General features: G+C 52.7%; 2 protein-coding genes across 3 annotated transcripts in view; both read left to right on the top strand.

Annotated features, from left to right (window-relative positions):
* IGDCC4 (immunoglobulin superfamily DCC subclass member 4) overlaps nucleotides 1-11,564 on the top strand; it is a 38,823-nt gene extending 27,259 nt beyond the window's left edge. The window contains exons 11-20 of the mRNA XM_027971500.3: nucleotides 16-255; nucleotides 412-513; nucleotides 1,968-2,151; nucleotides 2,839-2,966; nucleotides 4,720-4,890; nucleotides 5,124-5,261; nucleotides 6,388-6,493; nucleotides 7,042-7,270; nucleotides 8,000-8,161; nucleotides 8,683-11,564. Of these exons, the coding sequence (XP_027827301.2) occupies nucleotides 16-255; nucleotides 412-513; nucleotides 1,968-2,151; nucleotides 2,839-2,966; nucleotides 4,720-4,890; nucleotides 5,124-5,261; nucleotides 6,388-6,493; nucleotides 7,042-7,270; nucleotides 8,000-8,161; nucleotides 8,683-9,096 (1,874 nt within the window). The 3' untranslated portion in view covers nucleotides 9,097-11,564. The remainder of the gene's footprint in view (nucleotides 1-15; nucleotides 256-411; nucleotides 514-1,967; nucleotides 2,152-2,838; nucleotides 2,967-4,719; nucleotides 4,891-5,123; nucleotides 5,262-6,387; nucleotides 6,494-7,041; nucleotides 7,271-7,999; nucleotides 8,162-8,682) is intronic.
* Nucleotides 11,565-14,887: 3,323 nt separating this feature from the next.
* IGDCC3 (immunoglobulin superfamily DCC subclass member 3) overlaps nucleotides 14,888-23,946 on the top strand; it is a 43,868-nt gene continuing 34,809 nt past the window's right edge. For both annotated transcript variants that reach the window (XM_042252050.2, XM_042252049.2), the window contains exons 1-2: nucleotides 14,888-15,192; nucleotides 17,802-18,107. In XM_042252050.2, coding sequence (XP_042107984.1) covers nucleotides 15,102-15,192; nucleotides 17,802-18,107 — 397 coding nt within the window. In that variant the 5' untranslated portion in view covers nucleotides 14,888-15,101. The remainder of the gene's footprint in view (nucleotides 15,193-17,801; nucleotides 18,108-23,946) is intronic.

Genomic DNA, 23,946 nt, shown 5'->3' with positions numbered 1-23,946 from the left:
CTCCTCCGCCCCCAGTCCCTTTTGCGCCCACAGAGCTGAAGGTACGGGCAAGGATGGAGTCCCTGGTCGTGTCCTGGCAGCCACCTCCGCACCCCGCCCAGATCTCTGGCTACAAGCTGTACTGGCGAGAGGTGGGAGCGGAGGAAGAGGAGACGGATGGTGAGAGCCCTCCAGGGGGCCGTGGAGACCAGGCTTGGGATGTGGGGCCCGTCCGGCTCAAGAAGAAAGTGAAGCAGTATGAACTGACCCAGCTAGGTGAGGAGGGCCGCCCGGGAGGGGATGAGACGGACACAGGTCCAGCGGGGGGCTGGACAAGCTGGGCTGCTGGTTGGAGATGGAATCTCTCAGGGGACGCGAGAATGACCCCGGGGGTTCCTCTAACCAGCGAGTGACCCCCATGGCCTTCCCCAGTCCCTGGCCGGCTGTACGAGGTGAAGCTCGTGGCATTCAACAAACATGAGGATGGCTATGCGGCAGTGTGGAAGGGCAAGACGGAGAAGGCCCCCACCCCAGGTGAGGAGGCTGGGGAAGCAGAGAGGGAGGGCTCGGTCAGCAGGGCTGTGCGTGGCCTCCTTTCCCTCTCCTCCGGGCCAGCCCTTGTGGGCAGGCCGTCTGGAAGTTTCAGCCACCTACAAACCTATTCTACTGGCTTGTTTAGATCATAGGGAGAAGCTCCCGCTTCTGCCTTATAGGTCCATGTTTTCATTATCCATGAGCAGTGCTAATTTGGAAGGTTTGGACAGAGAGAAACCCAATGGTTCATCAATGACTTCTGGCCCCAAGTTTAACCTTTAAACAATTTTTAAGATGACCCACCTTCATCACACTATCTCTCAGATTATTCCTCTGCTCTAGGCAGGGAGGGTATCCCTATGTGGCCCTCTAGGAAACTGAGGCTCAGAGTCGGTTCAGGCTACTGTAAGAAAACATCATAAGCTGAGTAGCTTACACAGCCAACATTGACTTCTCACTGCTTTGGAGGCTGGGAAATCCAAGATCAAGGCCTTAGCTGAGTCAGTGTCTGGTGAAGACCCGCTTCCTGGTTCATAGACCATAGGCCATCTTCTCGCTATGTCCTCACAGGGCAGAAAGAGGTCTAGAGAGTTCCCTAGGGTCTCTTTTATAAGGGCACTGTTATGGACAAAAAATCTGTGTCCCCCAGAATCCATACGTTGAAACCCTACTCTCCAGTGTGATGTATTAAGAGGTAATTAGGATTAGATGATGTCATGAGGGTGGAACCCTCACGAATGGGGTTTGTACCCTTTTAAGAGTCACAAAGAGCTTGCTTCCCTTTTCTGCCCTGAAGATACAATGAAAAGTTGATAATCTATAACCCAGTAGAGGGCCTTCACCAAAACTTGATCTCAGACTCTGAAATTGTGAAAAATAAATTTCTGTTGTTTACCACCCAGTCTGTGGTTGTTACAGCGGCCCAGACAGACAGGACTCCACCATATGTTCAAATTTCAAAGTTCAGTAGGAACTTTGTGGGGGGACACAGACATTCATTCCATGACACTTCTATATACTTTACAAATATTAACTAATTTAATCCTCTTAACAACCCTATGAAATGTACATACTATTATTAGCCCCACTGATGGAATAGAGAATGGAAACACAGAGAGGTTAATTAACTTCTCCATAGTCACACAGCCAGTACATGGCAGAGTTGGAATTTGAATCAGGACAGCCTGGCTCCAGAATCTATGCTCATAATTACCATGACTTGCTGCCTCTCTCTCTCTTACATTCTTACATACTAGTGTTCCATAGTCTGCTTGCTGTATGCCCTTGGCCAAAATCACTTAAATCCTTGGGCGCCTCAGTTTCCTCATCTGTGAAGTGGAAATAAAGCATTATTCCCAACTCACAGTATCACAAGTGAAGGGTAAAAGAAAGTGCCTTGGGAACTGCAAACCACAGTACATATTTCCAGATGAGTGTCTTCCCTCCCTTCCCAGACCTGCCCATCCAGAGGGGACCGCCCTTGCCCCCTGCCTATGTCCATGCGGAATCAAACAGCTCTACCTCCATTTGGCTTCGGTGGAAAAAGCCAGACTTCACCACAGTCAAGATTGTCAACTACACTGTGCGCTTCAGCCCGTGGGGGCTCAGGAATGCCTCCCTGGTCACCTATTACACCAGGTGGGAAGAGGGGCTGTGAAGGAGCTGAGTGGAAGGGAAGAAGGCAGCAGGTAGTGACGAAGAGAGGGGCCTGAGGGTTCAGGGACATTCCATGACTCAGGTGTTAAACTGGGGGCACATTGAGAGTCTGATGGCCTGGTGGCAACAGATGGGAAAGGAGAGCCCATCCAGTCCTGTCCCCTCACCGGGGGGCTCAACCCTGGGAGACATCATGCAGGACAGACCTATTTCTTCAGTCTCAGGTGATGGGGAAGAGACAGCCCAGCTGCTGCCTTGAGAGGCCCCCTGTTGGATGGGGAGTCAGAGACCTCTTGATCTCTGTTGTTTGGCAGACAAAACAAAGCATAAAAAGCAATAGATACGTATTAATACGATTGCAGCTGAAGGAAAATTATGCGTCTTTTCCTTTAAGTCAAGGAGAAGATGCATCAGAGAGGATTCTTTGGGTGGAGAATGACGTGGATTAACCCAGGAATATTTCTTGAAAGAGGGGCCCTGGCTTGGTGGTTGGACTTGGAATCTGATATATACGTCCATCCATCCACATCTCTCTGCAGGTCTCTGGATGGTGTTGGTGGCCCCAGTGTCAGGGAGCAGATTCCCTGCCCGAGGCAGGGGTTGGGGCTGGGTTGGGGGAGGAGACTTGAAGGGGCCTGAGAGTCCCAGTTGCATTTCTTACCTCGGCAGCTCTGGAGAAGACATCCTCATTGGCGGGCTGAAGCCGTTCACCAAATACGAGTTTGCGGTACAGTCTCATGGCGTGGACATGGACGGGCCTTTCGGCTCCGTGATAGAGCGTTCCACCCTGCCTGACCGTGAGTAGCCCCTCAGCCCCTTGACCACAAGTCCATCTTTCACCAAACTTCTTGCCCCAGCAGCCCTCTTCTGAAATGCCCCTCAGAACCCCGTAAGTTCCTGTCACTCGCTTTGCATTTATGCTGGCAGTTCAGTGCTGGTCTTAACCATTTACTCACAGGCATGATCACGTGAGGTTTAGAGGAGCGGTTTCTTTTAAGAGGCTGTGCTGAGACCTCACTGAGCTGTGAAGAGGGCCAGCTCTGGAGGCAGGCGTCCTGGACTCTGCGTTTGGGTCCCCAGCGTGCCCCTGACACACAGGGAGACCTAGGCAGGCCCCTTCCCCAGCAGGGCTTCTGGGTCCTCATCTGTAAAAAGGGAAGGTGAGACCATGAGCTCTGCAGGTCTGTGACTCTGGAATCCTCTGGAAACGCATCTGGAGACAAGTGGCTCTTTGTCCTCACAGCACAGCCTCTTAGGTTCTGCTGATGAGACAGTTCCCCATTCTATCAGCAGACCTTTGTTCCTGATTTGAGATAAGAAGACGTGTGTAGGGTAGGGTAGGGAGGCCATCCACCCTCATGAATGCGCTTTTTTTAAAAAAAATGCTTACAAATTGTTTCTCACACACCCATGACCTCAGCTCAGGTGCCATTAGTCCCTCAGCCGTGTCCAACTCTGCTCCTCACGGACCGAGGAGCCTGGCCATGGGATTCTCCAGGCAACAGTATTGGAGTGGGTTGCCATTCCTTCTCCAAGGGATCTTCCCGATCCAGAGATCGGACGTGGATCTCCTGCACTGCAGGCAGTTTCTTTACTGTCTGAGCCGCCAGGGAAGCCCAAGAGCTCCGCTTATCGTGGTCTTGCACGTGGAGTTTAGGGAGCCTCAGTGTTTTCTCAGGGGAGACCATGACATGGAATCCCCAGCTCAATTGACCTGATTACAGAGGGGGGAATATTTTCTCCTTTCACAGATGGGGAGACTAGAGCCTGAGAAGTGGGGAGTCACCTAGGGCCATTGAGGGTTCTGACAGCCCATGGTGCTGTGGCCTTTTTAAGCCTTACAGCCCTGGGTCCCCATCTCACTCTCTGTTGGGCCTTGAAAACCTGAGCTCCCAAATTTCTGTTGTTTCCCAACTCACTAGACACCTTTTGTCCCTCCTTTCTTCCCTCCCTTCCTCATTTACTCCTGCCCCGCTCCCGCCCCCGTCAACTTCTCTGAAAACAAAACACAAAGCCTTTCAAGGTGGTACTTCTCACATGAGGATTCCTGTGACTCTTAAGGTCCTGGGCCCGGGCAGGCGTACATGGAAGCTATACAGGGCATCAACCAATTTTACTGAAGATTTGGGGTGGCAAGGGGAGTTAGGAACTTTATATTATATAGATATTAAATGTTACCATGGAAGAAATGAGTTTAAATGAAATGTGAGCCTTCCAAAAACTTTTGAGCTCTGCCCCCAGGTCCCCTGAGGACCAGCCAACCATCCTCAGCCCTTGGAAGTATTCGGGTGTGGAAATTTGAGGCGCTCTGCTCGAAAGAGTGGAAGAGAATTTCTAAGAGGGGCAGAATGGTGGCAAAGCCCCCCTCCCTAACTGTTTTCCAGGAATTCCCCAGTGAGAGACCCGACCTCATTTTGCTTCGTGGTCTGTGGTTTGTTCCAGTAAAGGCGGAAGCAAGGAGGCCATGCCTTCACACCCTGGCGCCCAGCTGCGCCCACAGCTGGGGCTGTCAGTGACCCTGCCTCTCCCGTCTCCTCCCCTGACACCCAGGGCCCTCGACACCCCCATCCGACCTGCGCCTGAGCCCCCTGACACCATCCACCGTCCGGCTGCATTGGTGCCCCCCCACGGAGCCCAACGGGGAGATCGTGGAGTATCTGATTCTCTACAGCAACAACCACACCCAGCCCGAGCACCAGTGGACCCTGCTCACCACAGAGGGTGAGTGCCCTCACCGCAGGACCTCTGAGCGTTTCCCCCCACCCCTTTCCAGCCTCCCCAGTGGCTGGGTTAGTACTGAGACAGCCACGGAGGTTTGTTCTAGGAGGAGCAGGCAGAAGCTGCTGCCTGGGTGGGAGCAGCAAGTCTTCCCAGGGCCACTTCCCAGCCCAGCCCTGCAGGCCACCCCCACCCGGGTCACCAACCCTGCTCTCCTTGGCTCCCCCGCCCCCCAGGAAACATCTTCAGTGCTGAGGTCCACGGCCTCGAGAGCGACACTAGGTACTTCTTCAAGATGGGAGCACGCACAGAGGTGGGGCCTGGGCCCTTCTCTGGCCTGCAGGATGTGATTACTCTCCAGGAGAAGCTCTCAGGTAAGAGGTGGAAAGGGAGGAAGGGGTGGGCTCCATCCTGGGGCAGCCCAAGCTCTCCAGAGGCCCCCAGAGCTGGCTTCTAATCCTGAAGTCATCTCCTCCAAGGCCTTGCGTTCAGGCACATGTTGTTGGACAGCTGCCCTCTCTATTTGGTGTGAAAGTGTTAGTTGCTCAGTCATGTCCGACTTTTTGTAACGTCATGGACTGTAGGCTCCTCTGTCCATGGAATCCTCCAGGCAAGAGTACTGGAGTGGCTAGCCATTCCCTTCTCCAGGGGATCTTCTTGACCGAGGGACTGAACCCAGCACTTCTGCATTATAGGCGATTCTTTACCGTCTGAACCACCAGGGAAGCCTGGTGTGGAGAGGACAAATTTGAAGGGGAAATAGGTGAGGTTCAGTGGTAATTCAGTCGAAAGGTCTGATTTGTGGGAGACTGACTTGGTTTCTTTGGGAGCATACTTTCACTGGAGAACTGGCTTGAAGAGGCGATGAGCTTTGTATGGTGGAGGTCTCAGGCCATGAGACTGTCTACACCGTAATTTGCAGGGCCCAGTGTGAAAGGAAAATGTGGGACCCCTTATTAAAAAATGAAGAAGACAGACTTCCCTGGCAGTCTAGTGGTTAAGACTCCACACTCGCTCTGGAGGGGGCATGGGTTCGATCCCTGGTCAGGGAACTAAGATCCCAAATGCCGCACAGCAACCACAAAAGAAAAAAATATCCTGTGTGCCACAGCTAAGACCTAGCATAGCCAAATAAATACATTTTTTTTTAAATGGGCAAGAATTTCAAGGTGGTGACAGCAGAGCATTAAACCAAGCCCAGAGCCCTTCTAAACATGGGCCACGTGCCACTGCACGTGTTACACACCTGTGAAACCAGCCCTGTTAGGCAGGCAAGAGGCATGTTTCACTGTCCAATGGGGCTGACAGTTGGAGAGAGAGGTAGTGGTGGTCCCTGTGAATCTGTGGAGCCCTCTGATCCTTGCATCAGAGATTTCACGTGTCCAAAGGAAGAGACTCAGGCCAGTGGCCTCCAGAGGAAGCCCCAGGATGTCCTGGTCTATGAGCCTCGGGTTTTCTCCTGTCCTTGATCTGTTCCCTTCCCTCCCTCTCCCCTGCCAGACTCTTTGGATGTGCACTCAGTCACGGGCATCATCGTGGGCGTCTGCCTGGGCCTCCTCTGCCTCCTGGCCTGCATGTGTGCTGGCCTGCGCCGCAGCCCCCACAGGTGGGTGGAAGGACCAGTCTGACCACAGAGAGGAGCAACTTCCTCTGCAGAGAAGAGAGAGCAGGGAAAGTGGCTGTGACTTGCTCTAGCCCCTCCTGGGGGCCCCATTTAAGTTGTCTGGGATGAATGGGTTGGGGTGAGGTCCTCGTGAGCATGCGGAGCGGAGTGGGTTTAGGGACGCCCCCAGCGTATCCCCTCAGTAAGGGCTGGCATAGCATAGCTGCCTCTCTCCTGCTTCCTTGCTGGTGGTTGTTAGTCGCTCAGTCGTGTCTAACTCTTTGTGATCTCATGGACTCCTTGGTAGCTGCTAGCGTCTTGCAAAGAGGGCCCCCAAATCTCCAGATGCCCAGAGCCGGAGGAGGAAGGATCTCAGTGCAGTGTGACAGCTGTTGTGAACAGTCACAGAATTTCTTATCCATTGCACAGATGGTGAAATTAAGTCTCAGAGATGGGTAGGAACCTGCCCAGGGACATAGGCTGGACTAATCCCAATCCCAGCCCTGCCCCTCTCTTTGACCACACTGTCTGTTCCCCATCTTCCCTTCCAGAGAAGCCCTCCCAGGGCTGTCCTCCTCGGCCACTGCTGGGAACCCCGCACTGTACTCCCGAGCCCGCCTGGCCCCCCCCAGCCCCCCAGCTGTCCATGAACTGGAGTCCCTTGTGCACCCTCGTCCCCAGGACTGGTCCCCACCGCCCTCCGACATCGAGGACAGGGCTGAAGTGCACAGCCTTATGGGTGGTGGCGCTTCTGCCGCCCGGGGTCACTCCAAGAGAAAGGTGAGCCTGGAGCCGGGGAGGTCCGAGCCCCACACAGCGGTTCATTCCCAAATAGGACACTAGGGGGCGCGAGAGCACGCTGTGTGACGCTGTGAGAGGCCCGCTCCCCCCTCCCCTCCCTGGACCAGCTGCAGAAGAAAAGGCTCTCCCTCCTCTTTGAAAGGGTTGGCAAGGCAGGGAAGCAGATGGGCCTCCATCTCTGGCAGAATAGGTCAGCCTGGTTCTCAGGAAGGAGGGGAGAGCCCCCGAGGGGCTGTTGGCGGGTGACTCAAGGTGGCCAGAACACACCTCGTGCTGGGAGCTGGGGAGAGCGCTAAGACCCAGTTCTCCCCAGCGTGGGGGAAGGAGGCTGGTCCGGTAGGCTGTGGCCAGGTAGGACAGGGACCCAGATGAGGTGCGTCCCCACAGGGAGGGTCCTGTCCATGCTGGCAGTGCTGGCTTGTCCTGCATTCTCTGACCAGCCAGCTCGAACCCCTGAGTCCTTTCTCACCCTCTCCTTGACTCTGTGGTGAAGGAGACCTTGCCTGGCTCAGAAACTCCTGGACTGTTCTGCAGGAGCATCTTTCTACCCTCAAATCCACCCCCAGACTCTCAGCCCATTCTGTGCCTGTCCCCACTGCCTTGGGGAGGGAAGTAGAAAGGGGGCCAAGAGTCTGTGGAGGGGGCTCCAGCCGTTTCCTGGGTATATCCCCAGCCAAGCCCTCAGCTCCTGCTTCTTTCCCTGTGCAGATCTCCTGGGCTCAGCCCGGTGGGCCCAGCTGGGCAGGTTCCTGGGCAGGCTGTGAGCTGCCCCAGGCAGGCCCCATGCCCTCTCTGACTCGGGCCCTGCTGCCCCCTGCTGGAACTGGGCAGACACTGCTGCTGCAGGCTCTGGTGTACGAGGCCATAAAGGTCAGTGTCCTGGAAAGAAAGGGGGAGGGAAGGAGAGAAGCTCCCATGCTTGGTAAGAGCAAGTAGTGAATCCTCTGGAGACCCCCTGGTGGTAACATCCCCGGGGGTAAAAGTCGAGCCTGGAGACCCCCGGAGCCTCTAAAGGTGAGTGGGTGGAGGGCAGGCCAGTGTTTGGGAAGACAGTCCCTCCTCGAGCTAGGCAGAAGTGGGCCACTGCAGAATTCCCACGGATCTGAGGGTGTACCAGTCTGACTGCATTCAGCCCTTCTTCGTGTTCACGGACCCCTGCCTGTATCTGGTATTTCTGAAATTCTGTGACAAGGGCAAATCGTAGTGTTTCCCTGCCTTCCCCTGGATCTGATCATCTCCTAGAGGACAGTCACTGTTCTTCCCTTACCAACTCCCGCATGATATATAAAGGGCTCTAGGCTGGGGGTCAGCCTCTCTCCACCCCGAGAGTGACAGTCATTCTTCTGATGGTCACGCTCAGTGACGGTTTTTGTGTTCTCTGCTCTGACCAGGGCAACGGGAGGAAGAAGCCTCCCCCAGCCTGCAGGAACCAGGTGGAGGCCGAAGTCATCGTCCACTCTGACTTTAGTGCATCCAATGGGACCCCTGACCTCCACCTCCAAGACCTGGAGCCTGAAGATTCCTTGCCTTCAGAGGCTCCTGACCTCACTTCAAGTGTTGTGGATCTCGGTCAAGGGGAAGACTGGCTGGACCGAGAGCCAGGAGAGTGTGAGCAAGCAGCCCCTGGGCCAGACAGACTCACCTGCCTGCCAGAGGCAGCCAGCGATACTTGCCCCTACTCGGACCTCCAGTCCAGTGAGGCTCTGGAGGAGGCCCCTGGGAACAACTGCCAGCCAAAGGCCCCCTGCCCTCCAGGAGCCAGCCCAAGCCTGCCCAAAGCCCCAGTCCCGTCCTCCTCTACTTAGCTCCCCTAGAGGGCACCGTTTGGGACAGGCTGGTTTGGATCATGCGACATGTGTGTGGCTACACGTGTACTCGTCTCTGCCTGCAAGTCATCAAGCCACTTGGAGCCTCCTGGGGTGCTTTGGCTCGGGGAGAGGAAGGATTGGATTATTCACTCCCCCCATACTCTGTGACACATGTGACGCACAGTTACATGTGATGTGCACATGTGTGGAGCACATGTGTGTGTGCTGGTTGGTGAGCTGGGAAGCTCTGGGCCAGGCAGTGCTCACTGTGGCCTAATTGATCCTCCAGGTCAGGACACTGCCCCAGAGTGGTCTGTCCCCAGCCCTGCGGGCCCTACTCTGTCACCCAGCCTTTTATTACACACTCTGAGAGTGTCTCCAATGCCTTGTCTGACAAAGACAGCCCCGGCCCACTTTCCGGTTGGGCTGGGCTGAGTGCAAGTAGGCTCTGAATGCCTGACACTTCAGTTGCATCACCTCCCATCTGCCATGTGCCCCGAGCCCAAATTGAGAGGGTGTCTCCAGCTCCCCTCAGAGCGAGTCTGCACCTAATTTTGTAATTGGGGAAGTGCCTGCTTTTGAAAATCTGCTTTATCTTGCTCTTCCTTCTCTCCTCCCCCTCACTCCTCTAAGGTCTTGTTTCTCTGTGCCCCTGTGCTCCGGGGCTCTGTCCTCCTCTCTGGGGCTTCTGTCTGTCCCTGCTGTCTCTCTCTCGCCTCTCCCACACTGTGTCATGTGGCTCTCCTGCCTGGGTTCAGTCTCAGCACCCTTCCCTCACAACACGACTACCTCATGTCTGTTTGGGGCTGTGATGGGACTCCTGTGTCCGCCGTCCACTTCAGCCATCATCCTCCTCCTGCCCCTGCTTCTCTGTGCCTCTGTAGACCCCATCCCTAGGCAGACTGCACACCCCCAGTGTGGGTGGGGAGAGGACTTTTCAGCTTCCCTTGCATCTTTCTCCCTGGGATTGAGACTGGAGGGTTCTCCTTAGAGAGGATAAATGCAAGTCATCCTTGAAGGTTTTGAGACAGGGAAGGGGGAACATGACCCAGAGGCTTGGGATACAATTATTCCCTCCCTTCCATGCGGTAAGTCTGGTTTGCTGGACAGAGGCGTTTGAGGCACCTTCCTTCCCAGCTGGAGCTTGAAAGGGAGAACGGGGTGGGAATTAGGGGCTGGGCAGCCCCTTCGCTTCCCACTCTGTGCACCTTGTCCAGGAACTGACAGGGTGGGGCTGGGAGGAATCTCATCCTCTAGGGTGCTGGAAGTAGGGTCTTCGCACAGGACAAGGGTGATGGGCTCATCTCATTTTGCTCTTTCTTTAAATTCAGTCCTGAAGTCATTTTCTGTTGACCCCCCACACAGGGACAAGCCTGACTTGTTTCATTTATTTGATTTTGCACCTCAGCCTCTCAGAGGACCATTTAGGACTTGGTCTCTTCTCCCTGAATTCACCTTTTTTTTCACAGAGCAGCAAGCACATCAAGGGTTAACTCTGGCTTCTGAGCCAAATTAGAAATAACCAGTCTATCTTTCCTTTTTTTTGTTAATGGTGAAATGTCTCTCCGTGGAGTTGCAGCTTCCTCAGACCCTTTCAGCATCTGTGTTTATTACACTCGGGTGTCACTCAGGTTTGACACCCGCACCTACATTTCCTCCTCCTCCCCCTTCAGGCAGCCTATGATAACACTAAAGATTATTAATGTTGGTTTTGTATCTCGTTAAGGACAGAACTGTCATTTGTACTATTTCTGTAGCATTCAGCATTGCTGTGGCTAACACTACTGTATATGTTTCATCAGTGCTCTGAAGGTCAAAAGCCTCATTTTATTTGGCTGCTTTGATTTTTTTCTTTTTTTTCCTAAAGGGGGGGAAAAAAAAAAACTGTCCTGAATTAAATAGCTGTTTTAACAGTAGGCTCTTAGCATTACACCACATAGTCATTTTTCATGTTCTTGTTTAACAGGCACTGAGGTTCTGGTTTAAATTAAATAGCTGCAAATGAGACAATTTATAACCCATTAGGTTGGGTGGAAAATTGTTTCTCAAAAGCAAATAAGTAATAAATCTGGTATCTGCCTATAACTCACAGTTGATAAGAACATGGCCATTACTCACTAGCATTATATATGATTTGGGCTCTGGGTAATTTGGAAGTGTTAGGTTTGTGTCTTTGTAGCAGTATTTTTATTAGAAAAGAGTCCATTGGCCTTTTACAGGGTATTAATCCTTTTGTCACCTACCATGGATGCCTTATGGTTTTTGAGTCTCATTTAAAAACCTTTTCTTGATGCATGACAAGTATAATCGGTACCTGCTCATTTATTTGTCTGTAGTTTTGCTGTATTATTTAATTATTTTTCCAGCATTTTTTCTCCTTACAATTATGATATTCTTTAGTGTTAAGCCAATGCATTGATCATATATCTGTCCCTGTAATGAATTAATAAACTATTTTCCAAAAATGTTCTTGTTTTTAGAACCAAGTGACTAGAATTTCTTCAGCCTTTCTGCCCTAAAGAATGTATTTCTTACCAGGATGGGAAATGTTGAGTTTTGAGCAGAAGAGCAGGTGGTTATAAGAAAGAACTGGACTTTCTCTGAAGAAGAGGGAACCTTTGTACACTGTTGATGGGAGTGTAAATTGGTGCAGTCACTGTGGCAAACAGTATGGAGGTTTCTCAAAAAACTAAAAATGGAACCACCATATGACCCAGCATTTCAACTCCTGGGTATGTAACATAACAAAAACACTAATTTGAGAAGATATGTGCATGTCAATGTTCACAGCAGTATTATTCACAATTGCCAAGATATGGAAGCATCCTAAATGTTCATCAACAGATGAGTGGAGAAAGACAATGTGGTATGGTTAAGCAATGAAATACTGCTGCTGCTGCTGCTGCTAAGTCGCTTCAGTCATGTCCTACTCTGTGCGACCCTATAGACGGCAGCCCACCAGGCTCCCCCATCCCTGGGATTCTCCAGGCAAGAATACTGGAGTGGGTTGCCATTTCCTTTTCCAATGCATGAAAGTGAAAAGTCAAAGTGAAGTCGCTCAGTCGTGTCCAACTCTTAGCAACCCCAGGGACTGCAGCCTTCCAGGCTCCTCCGTCCATGGGATTTTCCAGGCAAGAGTACTGGAGTGGGGTGCCATCACCTTTGCCAATGAAATACTACTCAGCCATAAAAGAGAATGAAGTTTTGCCACTTGCAACAACATGGATGGACTTGGAGGTTATCATGCCGAGTGAAATAAGTTAAATACTCTATTACTTATATGTGGAATCTAAAAAATACAACAAACTAGTGAATATAACAAAAAAGAAGCAGACTCAGAGATAGAGAAAACAAGCTAGTGGTTACTGTGGGGAGAGGGGAAGGAGCAAGATAGGGTAAGTCCATACTACTATATATAAAATAAGCTCCACGGATATGTTGCGAAATACAGGGAATAGAGCCAGAATTTTATAACTGTAAATGGAGTATGACCTTTAAAATTATGAATCACTATTGTACACTTGTAACTTATATTGTACATCAACTATATTTCAATAAAGTAGGTTACTCAGACTCCTAGGATAGGAACTACTCCCCCCACCTCAAAAAAGGAACTGAACCATCTCCCTCCCTCAACAGGCACTTAGAAAAAACACCTGAACTTAGGAAAGATGCTTTCTTTGATGGCATTCTTTTAGGCTCTTCAAGGATCTCTTTTCATCTGGACACACATTTTTTTTAACTTTGTCGGATGCAAGGGAGGAGTGAACCACCAAACTCCAGAGATTGGGTTCGACAAATCTTCTTTGTATAAATCTGGCTTCCAAAATGGCCCGTGATGCCCATTCACACATATGGGTGCAGTGCCTATGAGCTCAGAGACCCACACATGCACTCTCACCTTCACAATCATGCTGGTGTCCATTAACTCAAACCTAGGCACAACAGTCATACACCAGACTCCACACTTACACCCCACACACATCTCAGGATTACAGTTGGCAACTGCTCTGCTAGGATCTTTATAGTGCCTGGACTATGGGTGTTTTTCTACTGCTGGGAACCAAGAACCAGAGGCCTTCCTGGCCAGGACCACCCCCAAAGTGGCTGGAGAACCAGCCCTGAGTTAATTTTGCATGCAGGAGAATAGCCATTATTTGCATATCACTCTCAGACCAAGCGTTGTGATAAAGAAGAATTAAACACTTGTCAAAATGAATTTAAAATGACAGCAACTCAGGACACCAATTTGACCTCTCCTGAGTCTAGGACAAGCCAAGAAGGGGTTGTTGAGAATTCAAGCCCTGCAGGAGGGAGTTTCAGGCCTTTCGGCCCAGGGAAGGCCCCTACCCCTCCGTTTCCTATGGCCAATAGAGGCTCATCCTTCCTGCCCTTCCTTGTAAGGAAATTGGTTTGGTACTTCGGTGTGTTCCCTGACCCTGAATTTCTCCATTGCCTCCTACTGCTTGCTCATATGTCTCAAGTCCTGTTCATCTTCCAGTTGCTACTACAGAGTCCTTGGGCTGCACAAACCCCATCACTAGTAAACTTACCTGATTTCTGGAGGCCCTTTCTTTACCTATCTGCATCCGAGTTAGTTTTATATATGTTAACACTCCTGCTCTGCAATTCCACAGTTGGTATCAAAAGAGAGATGTAATTACTCCTCTGCCCGACCAATTCAATGCCAATAGCTGAGTAAGGCAGAGACTACTCTCTTTAAACCTCTTGCTCCTCGAACTTAGTAGATGCTCAGTAATTTTGATGGACTAGCACATCATGCTGAACTCAACAGAAGATCATTTAATAGCGAGTGGCCAAGACTGATGGTCTCTGCAGGCGAGCGTGGGGCTGTATCTCCTAAGAGGCATGCCTATCTCCCGTAACAATCCTTACCTGAGACTGATGTCATCTCCTTTTACCTTCCCTGACATGAAACATTGAGTCTTTGTGGCACAGAAGTGTTATTGGGAATGTTAACTTTCAGTGTGCTATTCCAGTTATCAGGTCATTTGTCATGACCTGTATCCTTTACATTTCCTTGAGAGTGAGCAGGGGAGACAGGATATCTTTATCTTTCAGATGAGCTCTCAGAGTGACTGCCCGGGTTTGCTGAACTAACCAGCAGGGAGAAGTGGGGTCAGATCCCGGGTTGCTTTAGCGTTCTCATTGTCCTGTTAGGTCTGCTCTCTCAGGGCCCTGGACCAAGCCGCCTTCCCACTCTTCCTCCCTCCTGTCCACCCAAGCGCCACAACTCTTCAGTCTAAAGAGGCCAACCTTGCAGCTAAACGTCCTAACCTTTGGGTGGAAGAACCAGAAACCCATGGAAAACCGAATCTTTGACAACTTTGTGCAGCTTTCAGGGAATTATCTCGACAATACAGACTTGGACACGGTGCAGAAGGGCGCAGCAGAAAGAGTGGGTAGGAGAGAATCCAGCAGCTTTGCGTGTTTCTCCGCAACCCGGTCCTACTCCGCAGTCCACTGGGTTTCCACTCCCCCAGCCCCCCAAGTTCGGAGCTGGCCCGCAGGGAGGGGTCCGGGGCTGCAGCTCTGGATGGCGCCCGCCGCTCCGGCCCCAGTTCAAAGCGCAGGGGGCGCGTCCGCCGCGCAGCCGGGAATGTCCGGCCGCTTAAAGCGCTCGCCGGCTCTTTTGTTCCCCAGACCCGGCCTCCGGGGAGAAGGGGCTGGGGGAGGGGACCGGGAGGGGAAGGAAGAGGGGCGGCGGGCGGCGGGAGGGCGGGGCGGGTGGTGAGAGTGCGGAGCGCGCACCCCGGGCGAGGCTGACAGATCGCCCGGGTGGGTGCAAGATGGCGCAAGCGGCCGCGCTCGCCCTGCGCCCCCGGAGCTCCTAGGCAGGCATGTGGCCCCAGCCCCCGGCCGCCCGGGCTCGGCCCCGGCCGGAGCCCCGGCCCCGGCCCCGGCGCCGGCCCCGCGGGACACTGTGAGCCGCGAGAGGCCCCAGAGCCGCGCGTCGCCGATCCGAGCGGACCGCGAGCCCCATGGCTGCCTCGCGCGCCGCGCCCCCGCGCCGCCGGCCCCGGCTCCTGCTGCCGCTGCTGCCGCTGCTGCTGTTGCCTGCGCCGAGCGACGGTGAGCTAGGGCGCCCGCGGTGCGGCTGCTGGGGCCCGAGCCCCGGAAGGCGCGAGAAGGGAGTGAGCGGGCGCGCGGGGCGGACCTGGGGAGAGCGGCGCGGACCTGCCGGCGGCCCGCGGGCTGGAGGGACTTGCCCCAGAAGGGGAGACGGGCGGGACGGGGAGGAGCCGCGGGAGAGGGCGCGGAGGCCCGGCTGCCGGGAGCGCGGAGCCAGGCGATGCTGAGGACGGACCCCCCAGATGAGAGCCTCACATTCAGTCCGCTGCGGCTCCAAGACTCGGTAGTGTCCGAGCCCGGACCAAGCGGCAAGGAGCGCGGCAAAGCAGGGGATCGGCGGGCAGGCTGGAGTTGGGGAGAGGGGGGAACAAGCCTTGGGAGACCGCAGGGCTGAGTCCGGTCCGAGGGGCGAGTTGGGGAGCGCGGAGCCCGAGGGTGGGCACCGAGTGGCCCGCGGTGGCCGAGGTTAGGAGACCGCCGACCCCGGGGGCGGAGTCCGGGACTGAGCGGGCTGAGATGGGTGAAGAGAGCGCGTTGCGGGTTTGGAGAGGGACTGGGACGCGGAGTGCGAGGGAGAGATCGAGGAAGAAAGAGGTCCCCGGCTGGCCGTGCGTGGGGAGGGGGAGACACCCTGCGAGCTGAGGAAAGGAAAGAGAAGCCGGCCGAGGGCGAGAGAGCGGCGGGGATGCCCACGTGCCCGCCCTGCCCCGGAGGGAGCACACGCAGAGCTCGGGGTCTGCGGGCTTTGCTGCCCGGAGCTCCGTCACCACCACCCTGTTCCCTCAGGGGCTGTAGCGGGCCCATTTCACGCGAGAGAGGTGAAAATCTAGTCGCTTCCCCTCCCACCCCAAGTTCTCAGCAGACACTCATCTGGGCAGTATTCTCTCCCCTCTTAGCTCCGGAGAAGCAGCATGTCGCAAGCGCATCTAGTAGAAAGTTTATCCATCCCCCAGTTGCTATTAAAATACCGGGGTTGGGGTGCGGAGCCGAGGCAGCTGAAACGCAAGTCTTGGGAAGGATGGGAAGGGATCTGGAGGGGCGTGACCCTCAAATATCTTAAAATACGAATTACACTTCCCTGAAGGTGGGGGAAACGCCCCTCGCCGCAGCGCTCCTCCTTCTCCTTTCTCCCCCTCACTGCCCCGTCTCCCCGCAGCCAGGGAGCGCGCTGGCCCGTGAAGGGAGGGGCCCGCTCCGGGATCACTAGTTGCCCAGAAATGCGGAGGGGGTCTGTGGCTGCCTTCTCAGCCCAGGTGGGTTCATTTCCCCAGGACTGAAGTTGTAACTGGTCTGGTAAGTTGCTCGCTGGAGAAGTTGGGGACTTGGCATCATGCCTGGGCTTGGAGCTCTCGTCCCTCCTCTCCCACTTCTGGTTCCCTGATCACCCTCATCTTCTCCCTTCTCTTCCTCCCCCTCGTCTTCCCCTTTTCCAGTTCCTTTCTCTTCTGCAGGAGTGAAGAGGTTGCTGGGAGAAAGGTTCTAGGAGCCGCCTTCTTTCTGAATTTTGAGAAATCGGAGTAGATGTTTGGTATCCCTCATCCTCTTTATGACAAAGGCAAAACAAACGGAACTGCCAAACCCCAGAGCATCCTAGGGGTGGGCCAGTGGAGCTGGACCATAACCTGGCCTGTACCCAGTCCTAAACCCACACACCCTTCTCCCTGTTCAGATGGTGTTGTCAGCAAAAAGAAGCAGCGATTTATTACTATCTCACTTTATGTTTGTTCAGAAATTTTAACTTTTCATAGTGCCTTTACGCCTGTAGGTCATATTTAACATAGGGCTTCCCTGGGGGCTCAGTGGTAAAGAACCCACCTGCCAATGCAGGAGACATGAGACGTGGGTTTGATCCCAGGTTGGGAAGGTCCCCTAGAGGAGGGCATGGCAACCCTCTCCAGGATTCTTGCTTGGAGAATTCCATGGACAGAGAAACCTGGTGGGCCACAGGTCATGGAGTTGCGAAGTTGGACTGAAGTGACTGAATGCCTGAAGTGACTTAGCACGTTACAAACGACACAAGCCATATTGTTGTTCCTTATTTAAACAGATGAGGATGGAAAAGCCAGGGCATATTGAATACTTTACCTGAGGTCACACTGTGAAAGTCTGTGCGGCTTCAGTGTTTAACCAGGTGGCCACAGAAGTGGCAGCAGCTATGCTGGAATCAGTCTTGCTTTTAGGTCCCAGACTTGTAACTATTAACTCTGAGGTCTCGGACAAGCTGCTTAACACCTCTGGGCTTCAGTTTCCTTTTCTGTAAAAGATATGAATAAAGACCTCGTGCCACAATTATAGAGTCCATGCACCACAATGAAGATCTTGCATGCTGCAATGCAGCCAAGTAAAGAAATATTTTTAAAAACCATACAAATAAAAGAAAGGTGGTAGAAATAATATCCATCTCTCTGAGACGGTCTGTTGATTAAGTAACTGTACTACATGAGATGATACTTCATAATGCATACATTTCTATATATTAATAGAGACTAATTAATATCGCAGAATGATGGGGATGGGACACTCAGATCCAGAGAACTTGGAAGCCCTGTGTTTTCGAGTTCATTCCACACTAACTTCTCCTTTTACTCTCTCTCCCCCTCCTGATGCAGGTCTTGGCCACTCTGCTGAACTGGCATTTGCTGTGGAGCCAAGCGATGATGTTGCAGTCCCTGGGCAGCCCATAATGCTGGGCTGCAAGGTAGAGGGGACTCCTCCAGTGCGAATCACCTGGAGGAAGAATGGGGTGGAGCTGGAGGACAGTACCCACTCCACTGTGCTGGCCAATGGATCCTTGATGATCCGCCACTTCCTGCTGGATGGAGGAGGCAGCCCTTCAGATGAGGGGGACTATGAGTGTGTGGCTCAGAACCGCTTTGGGCTGGTGGTCAGTCGGAAGGCTCGAATCCAGGCTGCAAGTAAGTGGGTGCCCTTACTTTTTTTCCCCCAGGTCATGGAGGGATAAAGGGAGCAGTTCCATCTTATGTAGCTTCTGGAGAACTGTTTCAGCATGGGTCAGTTGAGAGGAGCATAGCAGCAATTTGCAGTGGTGGAATTATATCATTTACTCATTTAACTGACTGGAATGCAATTTGACAAGAATGTAGCCAAACACTCTTGTAGGAAAAGGGAGAGAGAAAGCCAGCTTTATTCAGCTCTTGGTTCAGTATGTCTTAGCTTCCATATGCCTGTATATTATGAGCATCCCAGTCTTTTGAGCATGATTTTTGTGTTTAAAGATAAACTTTGGGGGTGATTTAAGAAGATTTTGAAGGGTAATTTTGATTACATGCAGTTTTTAATTACGTGCTGACTTTCAAACCTTTGGGGTAGAATAAACCTCACTGTACCAGTGATAACATTCTGAAGCTTCACAATTTGCTTTACAAAAAATATGATAGAATAATTTCAGGGTTAACACAGTGATGATATTCCCCTCACTCACCTTCCTGCTGGTGTACTTTAAAAAAAAAATTCAGCTTTATTGAGGTGTAATTGATAATAAAATTATAAGATATTTAAAGCGTACATTATGATACACTTTACTTGATATTTGGTGTGCTTTTTTGATTGGGAGAGAAGAGGTGTTTCATCTCTAGAATTGTGCTTAGCTGATGGACCAGCAGTCATTGTGATGATGAAATTATGGTCGTGCTCTCCTGCTTTGTCCTGCCAAAAGTCTGCTGTTGCTGTTTAATCTGTGTACACTCATAGGTATTATCACATAAACCAAAATTATTTATGTATCTTGGGAAGGTGGCAAGCTATGAGGGTGGGAAGTCTGCTCACAGACTTCTGGTTCTTTCTTTCTTTCTTTCTTTTGGCTATGTTGCTCAGCATGTGGAGTCTTAGTTCCCTGACCAGGGATCAAACCTACATCTCCTGCATTAGAAGCAGGGAGTCTTAACCACTGGACTTCCAGGGAAGTCCCAAGAACCATTGCTTTTGAGAAAGGGTAAAAGTTTTGCCAAGTGGAAAATGTTCTGTATCCCATAATCTCTGTACTTCTGGGTGGTGTCCCTTAAAAAGGCTGCTTTAATTTTGGTTGGTAATCATTCAAATTAATGCTTATTAAACACTTGCTGCGTACTGGGCATCCTGCCCAGGTGCTCTATATGAATTATCTTATTAGTCATTGTGTTGACACTGGAAGATAGGCAGTCATCATCCTCATTTTACAGATGAGAACTCTGAGACTTAGGGGGATTGGCGACCTTCTGGTGAGCAGAGAAGCCGGGACTGCAGCTTAGGTGTTCTGAATCCTGCAGCCTCCCACTTAACCCTTGTGGCACGCTGCCTCCTCCCTGTCTGATCACTGACCAATTTCTCCCTGGCTCCGAGGGCATTTGCACAGTTGCTCTGAATGGCTGGCGAGTGATGAATTGTTCCGAGGCAGGAGGCCTCTCCTTGGATTTAAGATGCCCCTTTGTTCTAACGAAGGCTCTTCTAGGCCCCCATATGGAGCTCTCTGGGACGCGGCCCTGGACCTTGAGACGGAATCACTTCTGGCTCAGCAACCCCTCATCCTCCAGCCCTCCTGGCCGTGTAGGGGAGGCTGGTGCGTCTTCCGAGCAGATGGCTGGGTGTGAGGAGGGAAAGTGGGGACAGAGAGTGGGGACCCAAGGAAGCTTGTTGGACAGAAGAGAAGAGACTTCTCAGGGAGCTCTCCCTGGCCTGCGTCAACTCCGAGGGCCTGATGGCTCCTGCATCACCAGCCTAGACTTCTGGGAGATGAATCCCCAGGTGTTTATATAGAGCTAATCGTAAATGTGCTTTTCTATAAATGGTAATACCTTCAAGATGTTCAGCCTCCTTAAACTCCTAACAGTATAAGCAGTTGAGCTGTGGGCTCTGGCTGCGGGGAGGGCCAGCGGGTGAGCTCGGCTTTGTTAAGCCTCTGGGGTCCTGGGGACAGCTGGGGATTTGCCTCCAAACCCTGGCAGTCTGATACGGGTTCTCTCCCCAGCAAGGCTTGTGGCCCCTCGGGGAAGGCTTGGACGGTTGGATCCCCTTTCCTCACGTCACAGGCTCATGTCCCTGTGAGGTTTTAGAAACCTCCAAAGCTGATTAGCCGCCTGGGTTCTCTCCTTTGGTAACAACGCCCTGCCCATGTGCCCACAGGCTGGGCAGATGTCGTATGACATAGGAGGAAGCCTTCTGAAAGGGTGTGAGGTGCCCTCCAGAGCCCCTGCTTCTCCTGCCTGCTCCACAGGGGCTGACGGGGCAGGAGGATGCTAAGCACCCCTCACAGACACACAATCCACCCAGCACACCCGGTGAGGCAGGTCGGTGTGGGGCACCAGCCAGAGGCCGATGGCTGGGAACACCTCCTCTTCCATCCAGTGGGCCTGGATGCTGTCATTGAAAGATGGCCTGACCATGATGGACTAGACCTCAGGCCATTCCTTGGGGGCTTCAGTAGCAAAGGTCTGCTGTTGGGGAAGAAGTGGCTCAGGGTCCTAGGAATACTCATGCTTCCAGCATGTCTGGTTTCTCTGCCTTGCTGTTCCATGTGGTTATAGCCTGGGGGCTGAAAATTGCGACACTTGTGAAGGAAGAGATCCTAAACAAGTTAATCTCTCCATGGCCCAGTGTCCTCACCTGTGAAATGTACATATAATCCTACTTTGTGGGATGGTGGTAAGGACTAGCACACTCCACGCTTTGCCTGGCACAGAGTTGGTACTCAGTAATGGAGTCAATCCTCTTTGCTTCTTTTAAAGGCTATTCCAGTCTTGTGGCTCAGCTGGTAAAGAATCTGCCTGCAATGCGGGAGACCTGGGTTCGATCCCCTTGGGAAGATCCCCTGGAGAAGGGAAAGGCCACCCATTCCAGTATTCTGGTCTGGAGAATTCCATGGACTGTACAGTCCATGGGGTCACAAAGAGTTGGACGTGACCGAGCAACTTTCACTCCCAGTGACATTGCCAGCAAAAGCAGACTCCTGAATCCACTCCCAGCCCCCAGCTTTCTCCCACACTGGGATTTAGTTAGGGAGTACTCCAGGAAAATCTCTCAGGGAGTGAATCCTGCACTTCAGAGGCGGAGTGCAACCTGTTCTGTTTTAACCCCTTCCTGGGAGGGTCTGGAGATTCTCCCAAGCCTCTGAGCATCCAGTGAAGCTTGGCTGCCCTGTGAGACCTTCTACCATCCCCCTGGAGAGGCTCCAGGAAGGGCATGTGGGACACCTGATCCAGTGGCAATAGGCAGTGACTCACACCTGTTGAGATCTGTGTGCCTGGATGACTCCAAAGATGGATGGCCTGGCTACAAGGAGGGCAGATAAGTGGGGGCCCCACCCCCAGCTCCCCTCCACCCCCAGCTTCCCTCCACCCCCAGCCCTCCTCCACCCTCCTCCACCCAGCCCCTCTCCACCCCCAACTCTCCTCCACCCCCAGCCCCCCTCTACCCCCTCCACCCCAAGATCCCCTCCACCCAGCCCCTCGCCACCCCCAGCTCCCCTCTACCCCCAGGTCCCCTTCCACACCCAACTCTCTTCCACCCCCAACTCCTCTCCACACCCCAGCCCCCCTCCACCCCCAGGTCCCCTCTACCCCATCAACTCCCCTCCACACCCCCAGCCCCCCTCCACCCCCAACTCTCCTCCACCCCCAGCCCCCTCCACCCCCCTCCACCCCCAGGTCCTCTCCATCCCCAACTCCCCTCCACCCCTAGCTCCCCTCCATCCCCAGCCCACCTCCGGCAATACGGCAATACTCTTAGTTCCTGCCGCCCACTTTCTGGCCTCAGTTCCTGGTCTCGAGCCCTTTGGGAAACTGGAGTAAAGAGGTAGATGATCTGGAACACAGTTTGTCGGACTTTGCTGTGCCCATGATCTTGATAAAATTCAGATTTTGAGTCAGTGGGTCTAGGCCAAGGCCTGGGGGTCCTGCAGGTCTAAGGGATCCCTGGTGACGCCCACAGTGCTGGTCCACGGGTGTGAGAGGAGGGCCTCTCCCACATCATAGCTGCTAGTGTAGGGGCGTCTGTGGGCAGTACAGTGAGTCTGGAGAACATAGGCTTCAGGGTCATATCTGGGCAGGTTTGAACCCCAGCTCTGCCACTCACAGATGCCATGTCCTTAGCACAGTTACTTTCAACTCTTGAGTCAAATGAGTCTCTGCCTTCATTTGAAAAGAAAAAAAAAAGCATAATCCCGTCATCCTATCAGGGCTGTTGGGGAATCAAATGAGGTGATGGATGGAACGTATCTGGCCCAGGGCTTGGCCTCTAGAAATGCTCATTAGGTATTATTGTTAGTATTAGGTTTGCTGTTGCTGTTGTTTAGTTGCTAAGTTGTGTCCGACTGTTTGCAACCCCATGGACTGTAGCCCTCCAGGCTCCTCTGTCCATGGGATTCTCCAGGCAAGAAGACTGGAGTGGGGTGCCGTTTCCCTCTCTAGGGGATCTTCCTGATCCAAGGATCATTGCCTCATCTCCTGCATTGGCAGGCAGATTCTTTACCCTGAGTCACCTGGGAAGCCCCTAGTGATAGGTATTGAGCACTAATTTAGGATGAAGACAAGCCTGTTCCAACAGGTAGGATTCTCGAAGTGCCAGGATTGCCTCCCCCGTAGCCCGGAGCCATCCTGACTGGGCGTTCCCAACGATGGTTATGAGGGTAGGCTGTGGAGGGAAACAGATCCCTAGCTGGATGGACTTGGGTAAGTCACTGGAATCCCTGAGTCTCAGTTTCCTCATCTTTAAATTGGAGGAAATAACACTTGGCAAGGAGGAATGCTAGGAGGATCCCCCATGACAATACGTGTAAAGAACTTAGCGCAGTGCAGGGCACATAGAAAATGTTCCTTAGATACTGTTATTATTCTGGGGTGATAACAAAGGTGAGACGTGAGGTTCTAAGTTTCTTTAGATATGGTGGTTCCAGGCGGGTCCCTGGTAGCCTGGACTCCTAGTAAGAGGCAGTGGGGTGTGGTGAGAGGGAAGGAAGTCCAGGTCTAATCCCCTGCTGTCTCCACCTTACTAAATTACCTGCTGCTCAGGCCGTCAGTCACCCGCTCCTGAAGTCTGAACCATTCTCAGCCTGTCTGAGCGAGGGCAGTTTCACCAGCTACTCTGAAATCTCTTCCAGCAGCAAGGTCCATGCCTGTGTGGATGTGGGGACAGGGTCTCAGGACAGATCTGTGGAGCCAGGTCTGGGTGGGCAGGTTGGGGAAACTATGGGCTGGAGCTGCTGAGTGGCACAGCTTGTGTGGTATATTTAGGGGACTCCGGCAGTGCCTCGGTGTAGGGCAGCGAGTTGTGCAGGGAAGTGGTTCCTGGCACAGTGACTAGTGACCCTGGAGGTCTTTGTCACCTGGAGGCCTGGTGTGTGAAACCCAAGCTTTTCTCTCCTCTTTGAGGGGCAGCTCAGCCAAAGTGGATGTTGTTCAGTCACTCAGTCATGTCCAACTCTTTGTGACCCCCTGGACTGCAGCACACCGGGCTTCTTTGTCCTTCACCATCTCCCAAAGCTTGCTCAAACTCATATCCATCGAGTCAGTGATGCCATCCAACCATCTCTTCCTCTGTCGTCCCCTTCTCCTCCTGCCTTCAGTCTTTCCCAGTATCAGGGTCTTTTCCAATGAGCTGGCTCTTTACATCAGTGGCCAACATATTGGAGTATCAGCTTTAGCATCAGTCCTTCCAAAGAATATTCAGGACTGATTTCCTTTAGGATTGACTGGTTTGATCTGCTTTCTGTCCGGGGACTCTCTCCAAAGTAACCCTGAGGAAATCTTACTTCTGCCCCTCACA

Source organism: Ovis aries, chromosome 7 (assembly GCF_016772045.2).
Source record: "Ovis aries strain OAR_USU_Benz2616 breed Rambouillet chromosome 7, ARS-UI_Ramb_v3.0, whole genome shotgun sequence".
Lineage (NCBI taxonomy): Eukaryota > Metazoa > Chordata > Mammalia > Artiodactyla > Bovidae > Ovis > Ovis aries.
The sequence above is the reverse complement of the archived record's forward strand: the minus strand, read 5'-3'. Positions and strand labels throughout refer to the sequence as shown.